Below are 14572 nucleotides of genomic sequence, written 5' to 3'. Positions count from 1 at the left end.
TAGGGGTTCACATCTCCCTCCAGACAAAAGGCCAAGGCAGGATGTTTATTATGATTCCTCTGATCAGGCTTCTGTTTCCTCAGTTTCCTCTTCTGATCAGGAATATTCTTTCCCTCCTTATGAGGATTCTGATGCTGAAGAATCCATTCCGTCAGCTTCTCCCCCTGAGGATTTCTCTTTTGGGGAAACTTTGCATGAAATGAGGGAACATTTCCACTGGGAAGGATAGGAGTATTCGGAATCCAAGAAAAGACTAAGGGGTTTTCTTCTTCTTCCCCATCATAGACCCCTGGCTATTCCTCCTATTTTGGATATTGTGGATGATGCCTTTCCGGAGGCTAATTTAACCCCTGACTCTTTTCCTCCTGCTCCTGTTAAGCCTGATAGATATTACAGGGTTCTTGATTCCTATCAGTTTTTATACTAGAACCCTTCTGCTGACCTTGAAACCATTTCTCAGGGTCCTAAGGGAGTTAAGGCCACTTCTGCCAAAAATCCCATTCCTACTGAAAAGGATTCTCGATCCTTAGAAAGATGGGGCAAAAAGGTGTACACTTCTGCTACTTTGTCCATTAGGGCTTTAAACTGTCAGTTTCATATGCTTAAATACCAACAATTTCTCTTGTCTGTCTTAAAACAAAAGCTAACTTCCATTTCTGCCTGTGCAGATGATAAGGAATTACATGACTTATTGCATGACACTGAACAGGTTGGGAAACATGGTTTACACTGTGGATTTGATGCCTTGGAGGCTTCTTGTAGGGCTGCAGCCTCTGGCACAGTCATTAGAAGGCATGCATGGCTAAAGGAACAAAATTTACCTAAACAAGTAAAGGCTAAATTATTGGATGCTGCTGTTCAGCATAATGTTTTGTTTGGATCAAAAGCTGAAGAGGTGATTAAAAAGATGGAGGATAAGGCGAAATCCATGCAAACAGTTATTCTTACAAGTACAGCCACCTAGATTTAGCAGGAATTGGCCTTCAAAAAATTGGTCCTTTCCCACTTCAGACAGGCCTCAGAGGGGTAGATATAGACACTCCAGAGGGAGGCCTCAAACACAAGCTGCTTATAGACCAAGACAGTGGACTGCTTCCACCCCTAGGGGAGGATAGGACAGGTCACAATCTCAAAGGAAACAAACTCAAGGACTCCCTCTGTTGGGCTACAGGAACTTCTTGCCTGGAAGCCCCTCTCGGAGGAAAACTCTCTCTTTTTTTATCAAAATTGGACTCAAATAACCCAAGACAAATGGGTTTTGGATGTGGTTTTAAGAGGTTACAAATTCCATTTTCATACCTTGCCAAGGCCAAGCGGATGGCCAGACCTTCCAAAACATCAATGGACGGAGGCCTTCAACCAGGTGGAAGCTCTTTTGGCTATAAATGCCATAGAACTGGTTCCTCTTTCAGAGATGGGAAAAGGTTTTTACTCGAGGCTCTTTCTAGTCCCAGGGAAGCTAAACTCATGGAGACCCATTCTGGATCTGTCGGTCTTGAACACCTTTCTAGAGATTCCAAAATTCAAGATGCTTACTCTACAGCAGCTACTTCCAATGCTGTCCAAAGATGCATGGATGGTAACTTTGGATTTAAAGGAGGCATATTTACACATTCCCATCAGGCAGGATCGCAGAAAATACCTCAGGTTCAAGGCCGGATCGAGGCACTTTCAATTCTCTGCGCTGCCCTTTGGATTGTCTACTGCGCCCAGGGTCTTCACCAAATGCCTGGCTCCAGTAGTAGCTTACTGCAGACTCAAGGGAATTCAAATTTACCCTTATCTGGACGATTGTCTAATTCAGGCAGACAGCAAGGATGTCTTACTCCAGCATCTAGAATTTGTACAGAACCTCCTCAAGTTCCTGGGATTCTCTGTAAACATAAAAAAGTCAAATTTGACACCATCACAACAGATAACTTTTCTGGGTGCACTTCTAAACACCACAACCCAGATGGCATTTCTGACATCCGAAAAACAATTACAGCTGGCTTCAACTTTCAGAACCTTGGCAACTCTAACTCAACTATCTGCAAGGAAATTCCTGCAGGCTTTGGGTTACATGGCCTCCTGCATCCTTCTCGTACCATATGCAAGACTACACATGAGGAAAATATAGTGGTACCTAAAAAGTGTATGGTCTCAGCATTGCCACAGTTTAGACATACTGATCTCCGTCCTTCCTTGCCTTCAAAAGGAATTTCTTTGGTGGTCCAGGGCATGTGCTCTAAACAAAGGGAAACCCTTCCGTCTGCCTCCTGCCACTCAGATTCTAACCACGGACGCCTCGGATTATGCTTGGGGAGCCCATTTTCAGGGCAATTGTTTGCGGGGCCTTTGGACAAAGGATCAGAAGCACCTGCATATCAATTTAAAGGAAATGTTAGCCGTTCAGAAAGCTCTATTGGCCTTCAGGAATCTTTTACAACCAGGACAATTGCTAATATGGACAGACAACACCACAGTTATGTGGTACATAAGCAAGGGGGATCTCATTCCTACCCCCTTTGCAGACTAGCCATGGATCTATGGAACACAGCTCTAGCTTGCAATCTGGATCTTCAAGCTCAGTTTCTACCAGGGAAACAAAACTTCCTGGCAGACAGTCTGAGCAGAAACCTTTCGGATCCACACGAGTGGATGCTGGACACCAAAATATTCAGGATGATAACAGCAGTCTGGGGATGTCCTCACATAGACCTCTTTGCATCCCATCTCAATCATCAACTACAGAATTTTTGCACCAGGACTTTCCACAGAGAAGCTTGGAAAGTGGACGCCCTGTCATTCAGTTGGAGGAACCTCTCGGGATATGCCTTTCTGCCTCTTCCTCTTCTTCCACGAGTTTTATTGAAGATAAAAGAGGACAAGCCCAAGATGATAATCTTGCTGGCTCCAAATTGGCTAGGCAGTTTTGGTATCCAACTCTAAAAAACCTATGCCTGGAGCCCCCTTGGGTTTTACCTCAGTCTCCGAACCTTCTGTCCCAACATCAGGGTCAGGTTCTACACTCTCATATCAGAACTCTCAGCCTGGCGGCCTGGTTAATCCAGGGCCTTTGATTTTTTCTTCACTGTCCAAGCAGGTTATGGATGTCATTTTAAAAGCCAGACGTCCTAGCACTAGAATATCTTATGCAGGAAAATGGAAAAGATTTTGTTCATGGATGCAGGCTCAGGATTCTGATCCTCTTCTTCCTAACATTACTTTAATTTTACTTTACTTGACAGATCTCTTACATAAGGGTCTCTCTTTCTCTTCCATTAAGATGCATGCCTCTGCTATTTCTGCTCATTATAATACAGACCCTCCCATCTTTTCCCACCAGCTCATGAGACAGTTTCTCAGAGGAGCTAAGAACTTAAGACCCCCTAGTTCTCCTCCCATTCCTGCTTGGGATCTCAACTATGTTTTGGAAAAACTAACCTTGCCTCCTTTTGAGCCTGCTGCCTCTTCTGACATCAAGTTTTTATCTTGGAAGACATCTATCCTGTTAGCCCTAACCTCTGCCAGGAGAGTTTCAGAGTTACAAGCTCTTATGGCTGTGGAACCTTATATTATTTTTCATCAAGACAGGGTATCTTCGAGGACTAATCCTACCTTCATGCCTAAGGTGGTTTCCAAAGTGGCTTTAAATCAAACTATCCACTTGCCAACCTTTTTCCCCACGCCTCAAAATAAAGGGGAAAGGATCTTACATTCCTTGGATGTACACAGACAACTACGTTTTTACCTGAACAGAACCAAGGACATCAGAAAATCAGAACAATTGTTTGTTTCTTATGCTTCAAGTTCCCAAGGTAAAGCCATTTCAAAACAGACCATTTCTAAATGGATTGCTCATGGAATCAGATTTTGTTATTCTCACCATGGAAAACAAATCCCAGGGAGTATACGGACTCATTCCACTAGAGCTGCTGCCACTTCTGCGGCCTTCCTCAGGGGAGTTCCTACCAAGGACAGTTTGGAAGCTGCAACTTGGAGTTCAGTGCATACTTTTTCTAAGCACTACAATCTACCTCTCTACTCTAAGTCTAGGGCAGGCTTTGCCTGTGCAGTCTTGCAGGGCCTTTTAGCCGCCCCTCCCTCTTTATGACCACCTCCCTTTCTTTCAGCTTTGGGATTCTACCCTACAGTCATTACTGCAACAGTGAAACACGATGAACATAGTACAGTTGTGTACACCTACCATAAATGTAGATGTTCGAGTGTCTTCACTGTTGCAGTCTGGGTTTCCCTCCCTCCTGTCCCCTGTTATTTTTACTTTTGTGTATTTCCTTTTTTCACCATTCTTCTGAGGTGTATTTGCAAAGGTTGTGGGACCTTTTTCATTTTGGGACTCCTGACATCTGGGGCAAGAAATACTGGAGAAGATGGCGTCGGCTGTCAGCTTTGTACTCCTGGCGCTCTGACGTCAGGGAGCATGGTTGAACAGCCGACGCCGGACCCAGACTTTGGGATTCTGGCCGACCGAGGGCTGCCTGCTGGCAGGGGAGAACCCTACAGTCATGACTGCAACAGTGAAGACACTCGAACATCTACATTTATGGTAGGTGTACACAATTGTACTTTGTCTGCTGTGCCCATACATTTTATGACTCCTCAAAGGACCTTTTCTAGGTATCAGAGGTGTTTGAAAAAATGTGGTTCAGAAAAGTCCCAGGGTCCCTTCCAAAATCCACATGGAAATAGTTCCCCCAGGGGCAGAGGATAGAACTTTAATGGAAGATGCTGCCTGCACACCAGAGGAGTCCCGCAAAACCTAGGGTCCAGAGACAATTTCTCTGACAGATCCTACCAGCACTCCTGAAAAGAGACCTGATTGTGTACCTCTAGAGGCAGTCAGGAGTTGTTTATCCCTGCAACAGGGAATCTGGCTAGAGATTACAAAAGATTTGTAGGTGCATAGAATTATTTCCAGAGGTCATATAATGTCCCCCCAACAGTAAACAAAATTCCCAATGTTTACAGAGGAAAGCAGCAGTACTAGAAGTAAAATAGATGTTAGAAAAAAAGAGTAATCCAAGAGGTCCCCCTAGACCAGAGAGAGTCCGGAATGTACTCAGGATTCTTTTTAGTGCCTAAGAAAACAGGGGGACTGGAGACAAATTTTGAATGTCAGCAATTTGATCAAGTCAGTTGAATACACCAAGTTCCGGATTGTCACAATTCAGTCCATTCTGCTCTCACAAGGGCAAGTGGATATGCTTAATAGATCTTCAGGGTGCGTACTGTCATATAAAAATAAACAGACGGTCCAGAAGATACCTACACTTCCAGGTCCAGAAGATACCTACACTTCCATCTGGGAGTCAGTCATTACCAGTTCAGAGCTTTGCCCTTTGATCTCACCATAGCCCCTGACTGTTCACTAAATGCATGGCAGTAGTGGAGCTCACTTGAGACTGCAGGGATTCCAGATGTTTCCTTACTTGGAAGACTCATAACCGCTCTGACTAGGCATCATCTAATCAAAACAAAAGATTATGTACACCAGTTATGCTGTCACTTGTGAAGTACTATAAATTAGAACAAATCTCAACTAGAACCATCTGACATATTAGAGTTTATCAGAACTTTGTCCGACACAGTATCCTTGACAGCCTCCCTTCCTTTACCCAGGGGTACAAACCATACAATTTTGGGTCAAAAAGATCATTCAAAATTCCTCTCTCTTTCAGGTCAGTTGATCCTTCAAGCACTGGCGTCAGTGTCTGCTGTGATAGTTTTGGTTATGTTAGCAAGATACCACATGAGAATTCTTCTGTTCTTCATCAACCATTATCCACCCAAATCAAGATAACTCAGGCATATAAAAATTACATCCTTTGGATTTACTTCAGTCTGGTAGTGCAATGTCACCCCTTCACTCTCACTCGGCCAAAGGCCATAGTTACCATGGATGCTTCCCAGATTGGGTGGGGGCACTTCTTTGGAAAGACAGTCCAAGGCACATGGTCCCCAGAAGAGGCCAATACGTATATCAGTGTCCTAGAAATGAGAGCAGTCCTTCTGGCTTAGGCCATGCCTTCCAAGACGCAATTCCCTTCCGGGACCATTGCATTTCATACGGACAATATGTCCATTGTCTGATACATCAGCAAACAGAGGAACCAAATCTTATCCTCTGTGTCAAGAAGCTTTGAGAGTGTAGCAGTGGGCGAGCTCATCCAATCAATTTCTGATAGCAGTGCACATTCTGGGGAAATCCCAGTGTGATAGCAGACAGAATAAGCAGGTCATTTCTAATACTTCACAAGTAGTCCCTCATCATGGAAATGGTGGAAAAGATATCCCATTGACTGGTCCAATCTTGCTGCGATCTCTTTGCATTCCCCTCAACAAGTGCAGCAGGTTCTTTGCCCTGGTCCCACCACTGGAAGAATCACTGAGAGAAGCTGTTCTCCATGATTGGCCCTCTGGGCTCCTTTATGGCTTCTTGCAAGTAACTCTAATCCACAAATTTCTTCAGAAAGCATTTTGATTGAAGAGCAGTCATCCTCTTTGCTCCTTATTGGCCTCGTCAGATTTGGTTCCCCTTTCTTTGGCCTCATATGCTTTGCCTGCATGGATTCTGGATTCAGTTCCAGACCGCATGTGTCATCCGGAAAATGTGATGCACCTGGCCATCTTAGGCCTAAAACTGAGCGCATGGTTTCTCCACTTCCATTGATAGCAAGACACCCCAGGTTGTCCTCCGCTGCCGGCCACATTCTCTTATCCTCCCACACAGCTTCATCTAGAAAAAATTACAGAAGTAAATGGAAAAGGTTTGTTATTTGGGGCACAGCAAAATGACATTGACTCTTTTTCAGTGCCAGTACCTAACGTGCTTTAGTTTTTAGCTACAGCTTTTAACGATGGTGCTAGTTCAGCTATAAAAGTAAAACTAGTTGCCATTTCTGGTCTTCACATTGGAGTAAACCATTTGTCTTTAGCTTCTTCCAAACTTTGTAAGGCTTTGATAAGGGGAACTTTTCTTCTTAGACCCCCTTTTAAAAATCATGGGATTTGAATTTGGTTTTACAATCTTAGACCCAATCCCCCTTTGAACCGTCAGCCAAGTGTGGACTAAAATTTTTAACCTGGAAGGCTGTCTTTTTCATGGCCATTACATCTGCTAGAAGAGTCTCAGAACTTCAAGCCCTATCTTCTAAACCTCCTCATTTCATTTTGCATAAGGACAGGTATCCTAACGAACCAATCCATTCTTCCTTCCTAAGGTGGTTTCAGAATCCAGTATTAATCAAACTATCAACATTCCCATTTTCTTTCCAAAATTTTTAAACAAAGGAGAATATATGCTGTACTTGTTGGATGTTTACAGACAGTTGCATTTTTATCTGCATAGGAGAAACATTTTCAGAAAATCATATCAATTATTTGTCTCCTTTTAAGATTCAAAATTGGGCAGACCAATTACTAAAGTAACCTTAGCCAAATGATTAACTGGGTGTATTTCATTTGTTTACAAAAAAATTGGGTTTGTCTTTGCCAAAACCTCTAAAAGCTAATTTTCCAAGTCTATGGCAACTTCTTCAGTATTTTTATCCAGATCTTCCTTGGATGATCTTTGTGCAGCTGCCTCTTGAGCTACCCCTTATACCTTTATTGCTCATTATGAATTGGATCTGGTGTCTAATGGAAGAGCAGCTTTCGACTCAGCGGTGCTGAGGAATATCCTTCCTTAGTTCTCCCAGGATTTAAGTAGCTGGGGACTCTGCAACAGTTGAGGAATGAGTGAAAATGACAACAGCAGATAAAAAAGTTACATACTCACCATAACGTTCCATCTGTGTTGACAGTTTTCATTCTTCCTCTACTTCCCTCCCTCCAACCCCCTACCATTTTGACTTTTGGAAGGATTACAAGAGGCGAAAGGAACCGATGTTCCTTTTCCTGTATTTGAACTCCAGATACTGCTCTCTCTCTCTCTCTCTGTATTTGATAAAATATTACATAGACTTGAGTCAGTAAACATGATCTGAGGTAAGGTAGAAGATTAGTGCATTATAGGTAAAGCAGGAGCTTGAGAGTTTCAGTATTCCACAAGTTGGAAGAAGTGACCATGTCGGATCCAAGGACTGAATCTGAACCCAGCAGTTGAGGAATAATGAAAATGGACAAGACAGATGGAATGTTATGGTGTATGAATAACTGTTTTTCTCAGGTAGTACTACCATGCTGCTACTTTATGTAACTCCTTACTCTGGTTTCTGGATTTTGACAGGATTCTGATAATTTCTAAATTAGATGGGAGGTGAGTGTTAATTTTATTTTTGTCTTGCAGATCACCATTTAAAAGTGGTGCTTCAATGGCAAGTCGTCTTTGTAAACTGGCAATGTTAAACCGTTTCAGCTTACTTGCTAAGGAAACCAACAGAGAAGATTTGCTGAAAGTTGCTACCTACCATGAAGCAAAGGTAAGGACAAGTGGACATCCTTAGTGGGAAGTGTTACGAGTTTTTAATTCCATGCAGATGTTTGCATCTTCAAAGGGTTCAATTACTGGGTGTAACACTTGTTAAGGATAGACCCATATTCTGTATATCTGAGACTTAAGCAGAGAACATAAATTGTAATAATGAAAATGAAGCATTACTTCACTCATAAATTAGTCTGATAAGATGCTTAAAGTGTATTGTCACACTTTGAGTGCATCAGGGCACACAAGTTAACTGCCAAGATGCAGAGATCAGCAGAAAAATTCTTAGAGAAGTGCAACAACAAAGTAGAAAACAGCATCATATATTTTGAGTCCTCTGCATTTAATTATTGAAATAACTTCTTCTGAGGTCCCCAGTAGTGCCCTTTGTTTTTGTTTTAATCTTTTACCTTCACATATAGTGATGCTTATGCCTCCGCCTGGCACATGCCGTGATGTCATTTACATCACTCAGTTCAGAGCTTGGTAGTCTCGGGAAAGTTTCTGCATTTGCCTAGAAGGTTCAACCATCAGAAGATTATTTTGTGTCCAAAGGATTGTGAGATGATGCTCCCACTGATGCTGCCTCTTGCCTAGGATGAGCATGACATGAAATGCTGTTGTAAATCCCAGCATTTTAATTTTTCCACCCAAAAACTCAGAACAAAGAAGTTAGAAGATTGACATATGCAGTGGCAGCTAGTGATGGTGCCAGCATATATGATGATGTAGGACCCCATGTGCAATGTTGTTGCAGTGCAGGAACAGTGACAAACAGCAGAAGATATGAAGGTGCACACTTCTGTAGCAGTGGGCTCATCTCCAAGACAGCTTTATTATCCTCAGATGTTGAGAGCTGCCCCATAATTAGTGAAAGGTCACTATTAACATGTTTTGCCAGAAGCTACATCATACTAGAGATTCACCGTCACTCAACCCTTGGTCGAGCAACTAGGCAAAACTAGTTTGAGACTCTTGTCTAAGTGGAGTGGTGCATGGAGTCTTGCCATAAGTTTGATGTTTAGACTTGAGGTGTTAAGGGCTGTTTCAGCCCAAGCCTTCCTCCAGTCTCACTAGGGCTTCCCATTGCAGTAAGGATGCTATGCCAGTCTCGCGTACAGGATTTGAGAAAATAGGTGTATGCTTGATGAAATTGTTTTATTAATGATATAAGGTGCTCATTAAGTAGACAGGGACTGATGTAAGCTCCAGGCCCTGCACAGGTCTTTCCAGCCCCACCACTGCCTTATGTGAACACATTTTTGACTGAAATAATGCTCTGTCAGACAACCACCAGTGTATGCCCTTTATTTGCTCAACATTGCATGTGTAAAGTGAATATGGACCGGACCAATGCAATGCTAAGATTAAGGGGAGAGTGGTCCTCACTTTCTTTGCCCTGGGAGGATAACCAGCAGGCTAAAGAGGGCCTTATTTCAGAGACAGAGAACAGCGTGTCTTTTCCCTCTCTACAAATCCCCCAGAACAGTCCCCTTTTTAGGGAAACCTTGAGGCTAATTAAGTCTTTTTGGACTGTCATCTGTACACCCCTCGCTTCTTGAAATGTCAGCGAATGTTTTGGGAAGGAAGAGATTTTTGTTATTTCACCTGTGGAGGACTTTGCTCAAGGATGTCATTTTTGTTGGCTGGATACCACTCCCAGTGTTCACAAGAAGACTAACATCCTGTAGATGCCCCACTGGAGTTGAATCCTTTCTAAGCTTTCTAGAACCCACTCTGGACTTGTACTGTAGTCCGTCATAAGTCCCAGTGGCCACGACTTAATACCTGATAAGGTGTCCTCATACATTAAATAGGTGAGCAAAAGTGTGTTGCCCTGTGCCTGCTACAGTAGGATGTATATCCCTTAGTTGTTCGTCTAATATGTGCTCCTTCTAGTCCTCCCTGGTAGATAATGTGAAAAATACTTCAGTATTCTTTGATTCTGGTGTCAAGAAAGAACTGTTAAAGATTCTCACCATAGAGTCTACATGGTCTCCCACATGGCCTGTTGCTCTTTTGATTATGCTGCTGATGTGACCAAGGCAGCAAACTCTGGAGTGGCTGTTGGGCATGCTTCTTCCTTAGTGGATGATGTCTTCATGTAAGCCTCCCCAGGACTTGTTGGAAAAAACAGGCTTTGGCTACTGTTGATGGTATCTGTAATCCCCCAGACCCTTCTGCTTTTTTCAGGCCTAATCAGTTTCCTTAGCAAGAAGTGCCCTACACAGGATGAGGAGGGTACCTGAATGGCAGGCAGTGACTCCCCTGGCCCAGCAGTTGGTCTTGACTGTGGTTTAGGTCATGTAGTGGTTGGAGGATATCATTACAGAGGAACTTTGGGTTGTCAACATGATCAGCATCTTAGAGTCTCTTGCAGAAAGACCAGAGGACAAGGCTTTTCCCTCCTTGCTTTAGGGATAGGCCTGGACTGTACCCCTTGGCTATAGAAACTCTTCTGCCTTTGGTGTGAGGCTAGAGTTTTACACCCGGTGCTGTTCTTTCATGGGGACTGAACACTTCAGTCCTGTCTTAGACCTGAGCAGCTTACAGGTATATTCAGTGAATGAAGTAGATAGTAATTCTCTTTGGTAATGTATGGCCCTGCTTGTCCCATGGATGCTGTCAGTAGATATGAGTTACCTTCTAAAATATCTGCATCTTGAGATCCACAGTGTACCAAGTGTCCACTAGGGTGCTGTACTTGACACAGATACCTTTCAGGGGAAGGACTTCTTTGTGTCCCCTTACCTAAATGGCTCCTTTTGGCCTATTTAAGGGGCTCCCTGAGAGTGTCCTTATCTTGGGTACACCTTTGGTTGCAGATCCTGCAGGTCTCCGTAGTATGGAATGATCCTTTTTGTGTCCAACTCAGAGAATTGCCTTCACTGGAGCAGAGCTGCAATTCATGTCTTCTAAGAAGGCCAAGAAGTCATGTCTTTGGTAGCAGAGTTTAGGATGTAGTGAAATTTCATGGTGTGGACCCTCTCTTGGCTTCTGGATTTGATAGTGGCCATGGTCTTCATTGTGCCAGTTGTGTACCTGATGACATGAGTGTTTCTTTGGCTGCAGAGTGAGCATTTGCTTATGGATCTATGTCATCAAGCTTTTGGAGTAGTACACTGTTTGTATCAGTGCTGCGGTGGTGGTGCTGCGGTAGCATTGTCGCCTCAGACGTTGTCCGTTCGATTCTCAGATCGTCTTCTGTGTGGCGACATGCGTGAATGGGCGTTCCTTCGTTGAAGGTTGTGCGTTAGGCCCGGCAAGCCAGCACGTAAAAATCTACTGCCAATCATTAGTGGACCGGAGTTCCGCTGTGGCGACCCCTAACCGGGAAAAGCCGAAAGACACAAACAAACACTGTTTTTATCAGTATGTGTGTTTTTTCATTTCCAGCAGTGGAACCTGTTAGATGTACTTGACTGATGCTTCATTAGAGGGATGGGAAGCCTCACCTCAGTTTCATTGTTCCTGTTCCAATAAAAACTGAATCATCAAGATGGATGTGAGACTGCACATCAACCAAGTGAGCTATGTGCAGTTTTTCTCCTAAAAGCTGTGAAAAGACAGGCAAGATCATAGGTCTTCCTGTTTGTGTCAGATAGTGTCTTTGATTACAGTAAGCGAGCCAGCTGCCTGGTTTGTATTCATAGTCCCTTTGCAGAGGGATGATGAAAATCTAGCAGAGGTTTATAAATAAGAGCCATCACCCTTGCAGCTGTTCACATTCCTGGGGAAGTGAACATAATGGTGAACTCCATAAGCTGCACGTACAGCCCTTTTCTGGAATGAGTATTTATCAGTTCTTTTTGGTGAGGATCTTGGGAATCCTAGAGATCAGCCTGCTTACCATGAAATAGACTGATACTCTCTCTCTCTTACTTGGCTTAGTGGTACAAGGAGATTGATGGTGGATGTGTTCTCTCTCTCTAGTGGCAGGAAAGATGGATGAATGCCATTAAATCATTTTGTCCAATTCTACCCCTAATCATATTATATTCTTCGCTATCTGAGCTGTCTTTGATGTCAGTCTCTCTCAGATTTCTGGCAGTGCAAAAAGCTATCCCAGTTCAAGCTACGGAAGTGTGCCCAATTGGAAATAACCAGCTTCATCTTATTACTTGGCTGCTGATTTAGATCCCTTACTATAGTGAAACTTGGCAAGAGTGCTGGAAATTATTGATTCCATCAGGAAGTGTTTCATTCATCAGAGGTGTGGTGTCTTCTCTTGAGGGGAAGATGCCATATATCTTAGGAAAATGGTATCCTATACTGTCTCATTAAGTTTGCAAATTATTCTGACTCCTCTCAGACACATCTGTGGCTTGGGGATTATTATTTCATGTTCAGGGTGCATTTCTCTGACATTTCAGCCCATCGTGACCTTGTGAGGGGATGAACTGTAGCTCAGGCAGTGCTGTAGGTAGGGTTCTTTGGCTTAGGCCACATCTGAGAACCTTCCTCCTCATTAGGACTTCAGTTTTATGGTTAATGGACTCTTCTGTCTTCCATATAGGTTCATAGGTATATATACTAAGCTAACGGCCATTGAGGCCTTCATAAGTAAGCCGAGTCATGCATCTCAAATGTATTTGCATGGCTGCCCTACATAGCTTTCAGTGGTACATGTTCTCTTCAGTTCTCACTGTTCTGAGTGTCTCATATCTTCCACTTGTCTGAAGCAAAAGCTTTTTTTTTTTTTTTTTTTTTTTTTTGTGGTGTTCATTAAATTGTCACTTTGTATCTTGTTTTCCTCAACAAAAAATGATTTCTACATGGTTTCTGATCTGTTGTACACGAGCAAAAGAGAATGTGCTAGATGAAAAGACCTTTTGCCCCCAGATCAAAAGCTTGATTGTGGGCATTATGCAAAGTAGATGAGGTCTTCAAGGCTTTTGTAGACAAAAGTTTAGCACTTCTAAGTGAAGAAAAGTTTTAAACTGTTGTAAAAGAGATATTTGTTAAGCCTGCAGAATCTGAGAAGGTTGAAAAGTTGAATCACAGAAGGACAACAGTATACCAAGAAGGTCTCATTAACTTGGTAAGTATGATTGTTAAACATTGGGTGTCTGTATTGTTGAGAACCAGGTCAGTATTTTTGAGCCAGTTGGTCTAGGAGAGCGGTCATTAATGAAGTCCAAGAATCTCTGAGTATTTGCAGCGGTGTAGATTTCACTCTTAATGGAGGGACAGCTGAAGTCTCTGAAGAAAATAGTGATGTTATGTAGTCCAGTCTCGCCTACATTCTTACCCGCGGGTTCGGAGCCGAACTTCGGCTCCGACTCGGCCATACTCTAGCTCGAAGTCTTCAATTGTCTCGTGGCTAAGAGGTATCCCATGCTGCACTGCTTCCTTTCCCCTGATCTCGTTTGCCGCTCGTACAGCTCAGACATGGTCTCACTCTTGGCCGTGGCTAAGTATAACTTTTCTTCTACTTTTTAGTAGTTTGTTGCTCCAAAAGCTATTTTCATAGCTAGTCTCTGTTTTTTGATAAAAACTTTTGTGTAGCCTGTTTGGCTTTTTGTCTTGGTATCCCGTTTGCGTTCCTTCCCTTCTTACGGGCTAGGCCCGTTTCAGTTAGAGGACCTAGTCCTCCCTTCTAGTTGTGTGTGTCCCAGTTTCCCTGTGTGTGCTTGTTCCGGTGTTGCCCCATCCCTTTGGGCTACGGCCGTGTAACTTATAGGACCTAGTCCTCCCTTGTTTTGTTTTTCAGGGCCATTTATGTTAGAGGTCCTTTCTTCTCTGTGGTGTTTATTGTTCTATGACCGTTTCATTTAGAGGCATAGTTCCCGTGTTTTTTTCTGTTGTTCGTGTCGGGTTTGTCTTCTGATATTGTGTGCAGTGTCATACCAATATGTCTAAGGTTACAAAAGAACACAAGCCTTCGGACTTCAAAAAATGTGAAGTGTGGATATAAAATGTTTATTACTAATGGGCATTCTGTGTACGTGTATTGCTTGGGGGCTATTCACCTCCAAGAAGAATCCTGTGTGTTCTGTCACGCATTTAGCCCATGCGTTCTTCGAGAGAGGAAGAACAAACGGATTCTGAAGGGATTAATGAAACCCTCCTTCGAAGAAGACTTGGAGAGGGCTTCCAGTTCTAAGCCCTCTCCCTCTAAAACAGACAAGACCTCTAAATCAAAAA

General features: G+C 43.2%; 1 protein-coding gene across 6 annotated transcripts in view; it reads left to right on the top strand.

The window, feature by feature from the left end:
• Nucleotides 1-14572, top strand: part of ADAD1 (adenosine deaminase domain containing 1) — a 2301686-nt gene that overhangs the window by 2015482 nt on the left and 271632 nt on the right. For all 6 annotated transcript variants that reach the window (XM_044061675.1, XM_044061674.1, XM_044061678.1 and 3 more), the window contains one exon: nucleotides 8291-8423. In XM_044061675.1, coding sequence (XP_043917610.1) covers nucleotides 8291-8423 — 133 coding nt within the window. The remainder of the gene's footprint in view (nucleotides 1-8290; nucleotides 8424-14572) is intronic.

The sequence above is a fragment of the Protopterus annectens genome, chromosome 2.part0, assembly GCF_019279795.1.
Source record: "Protopterus annectens isolate FY-2018-M chromosome 2.part0, PAN1.0, whole genome shotgun sequence".
In the NCBI taxonomy this organism is placed as follows: Eukaryota; Metazoa; Chordata; order Ceratodontiformes; family Protopteridae; genus Protopterus; species Protopterus annectens.
This window is presented reverse-complemented; position numbering and strand designations above follow the sequence as displayed.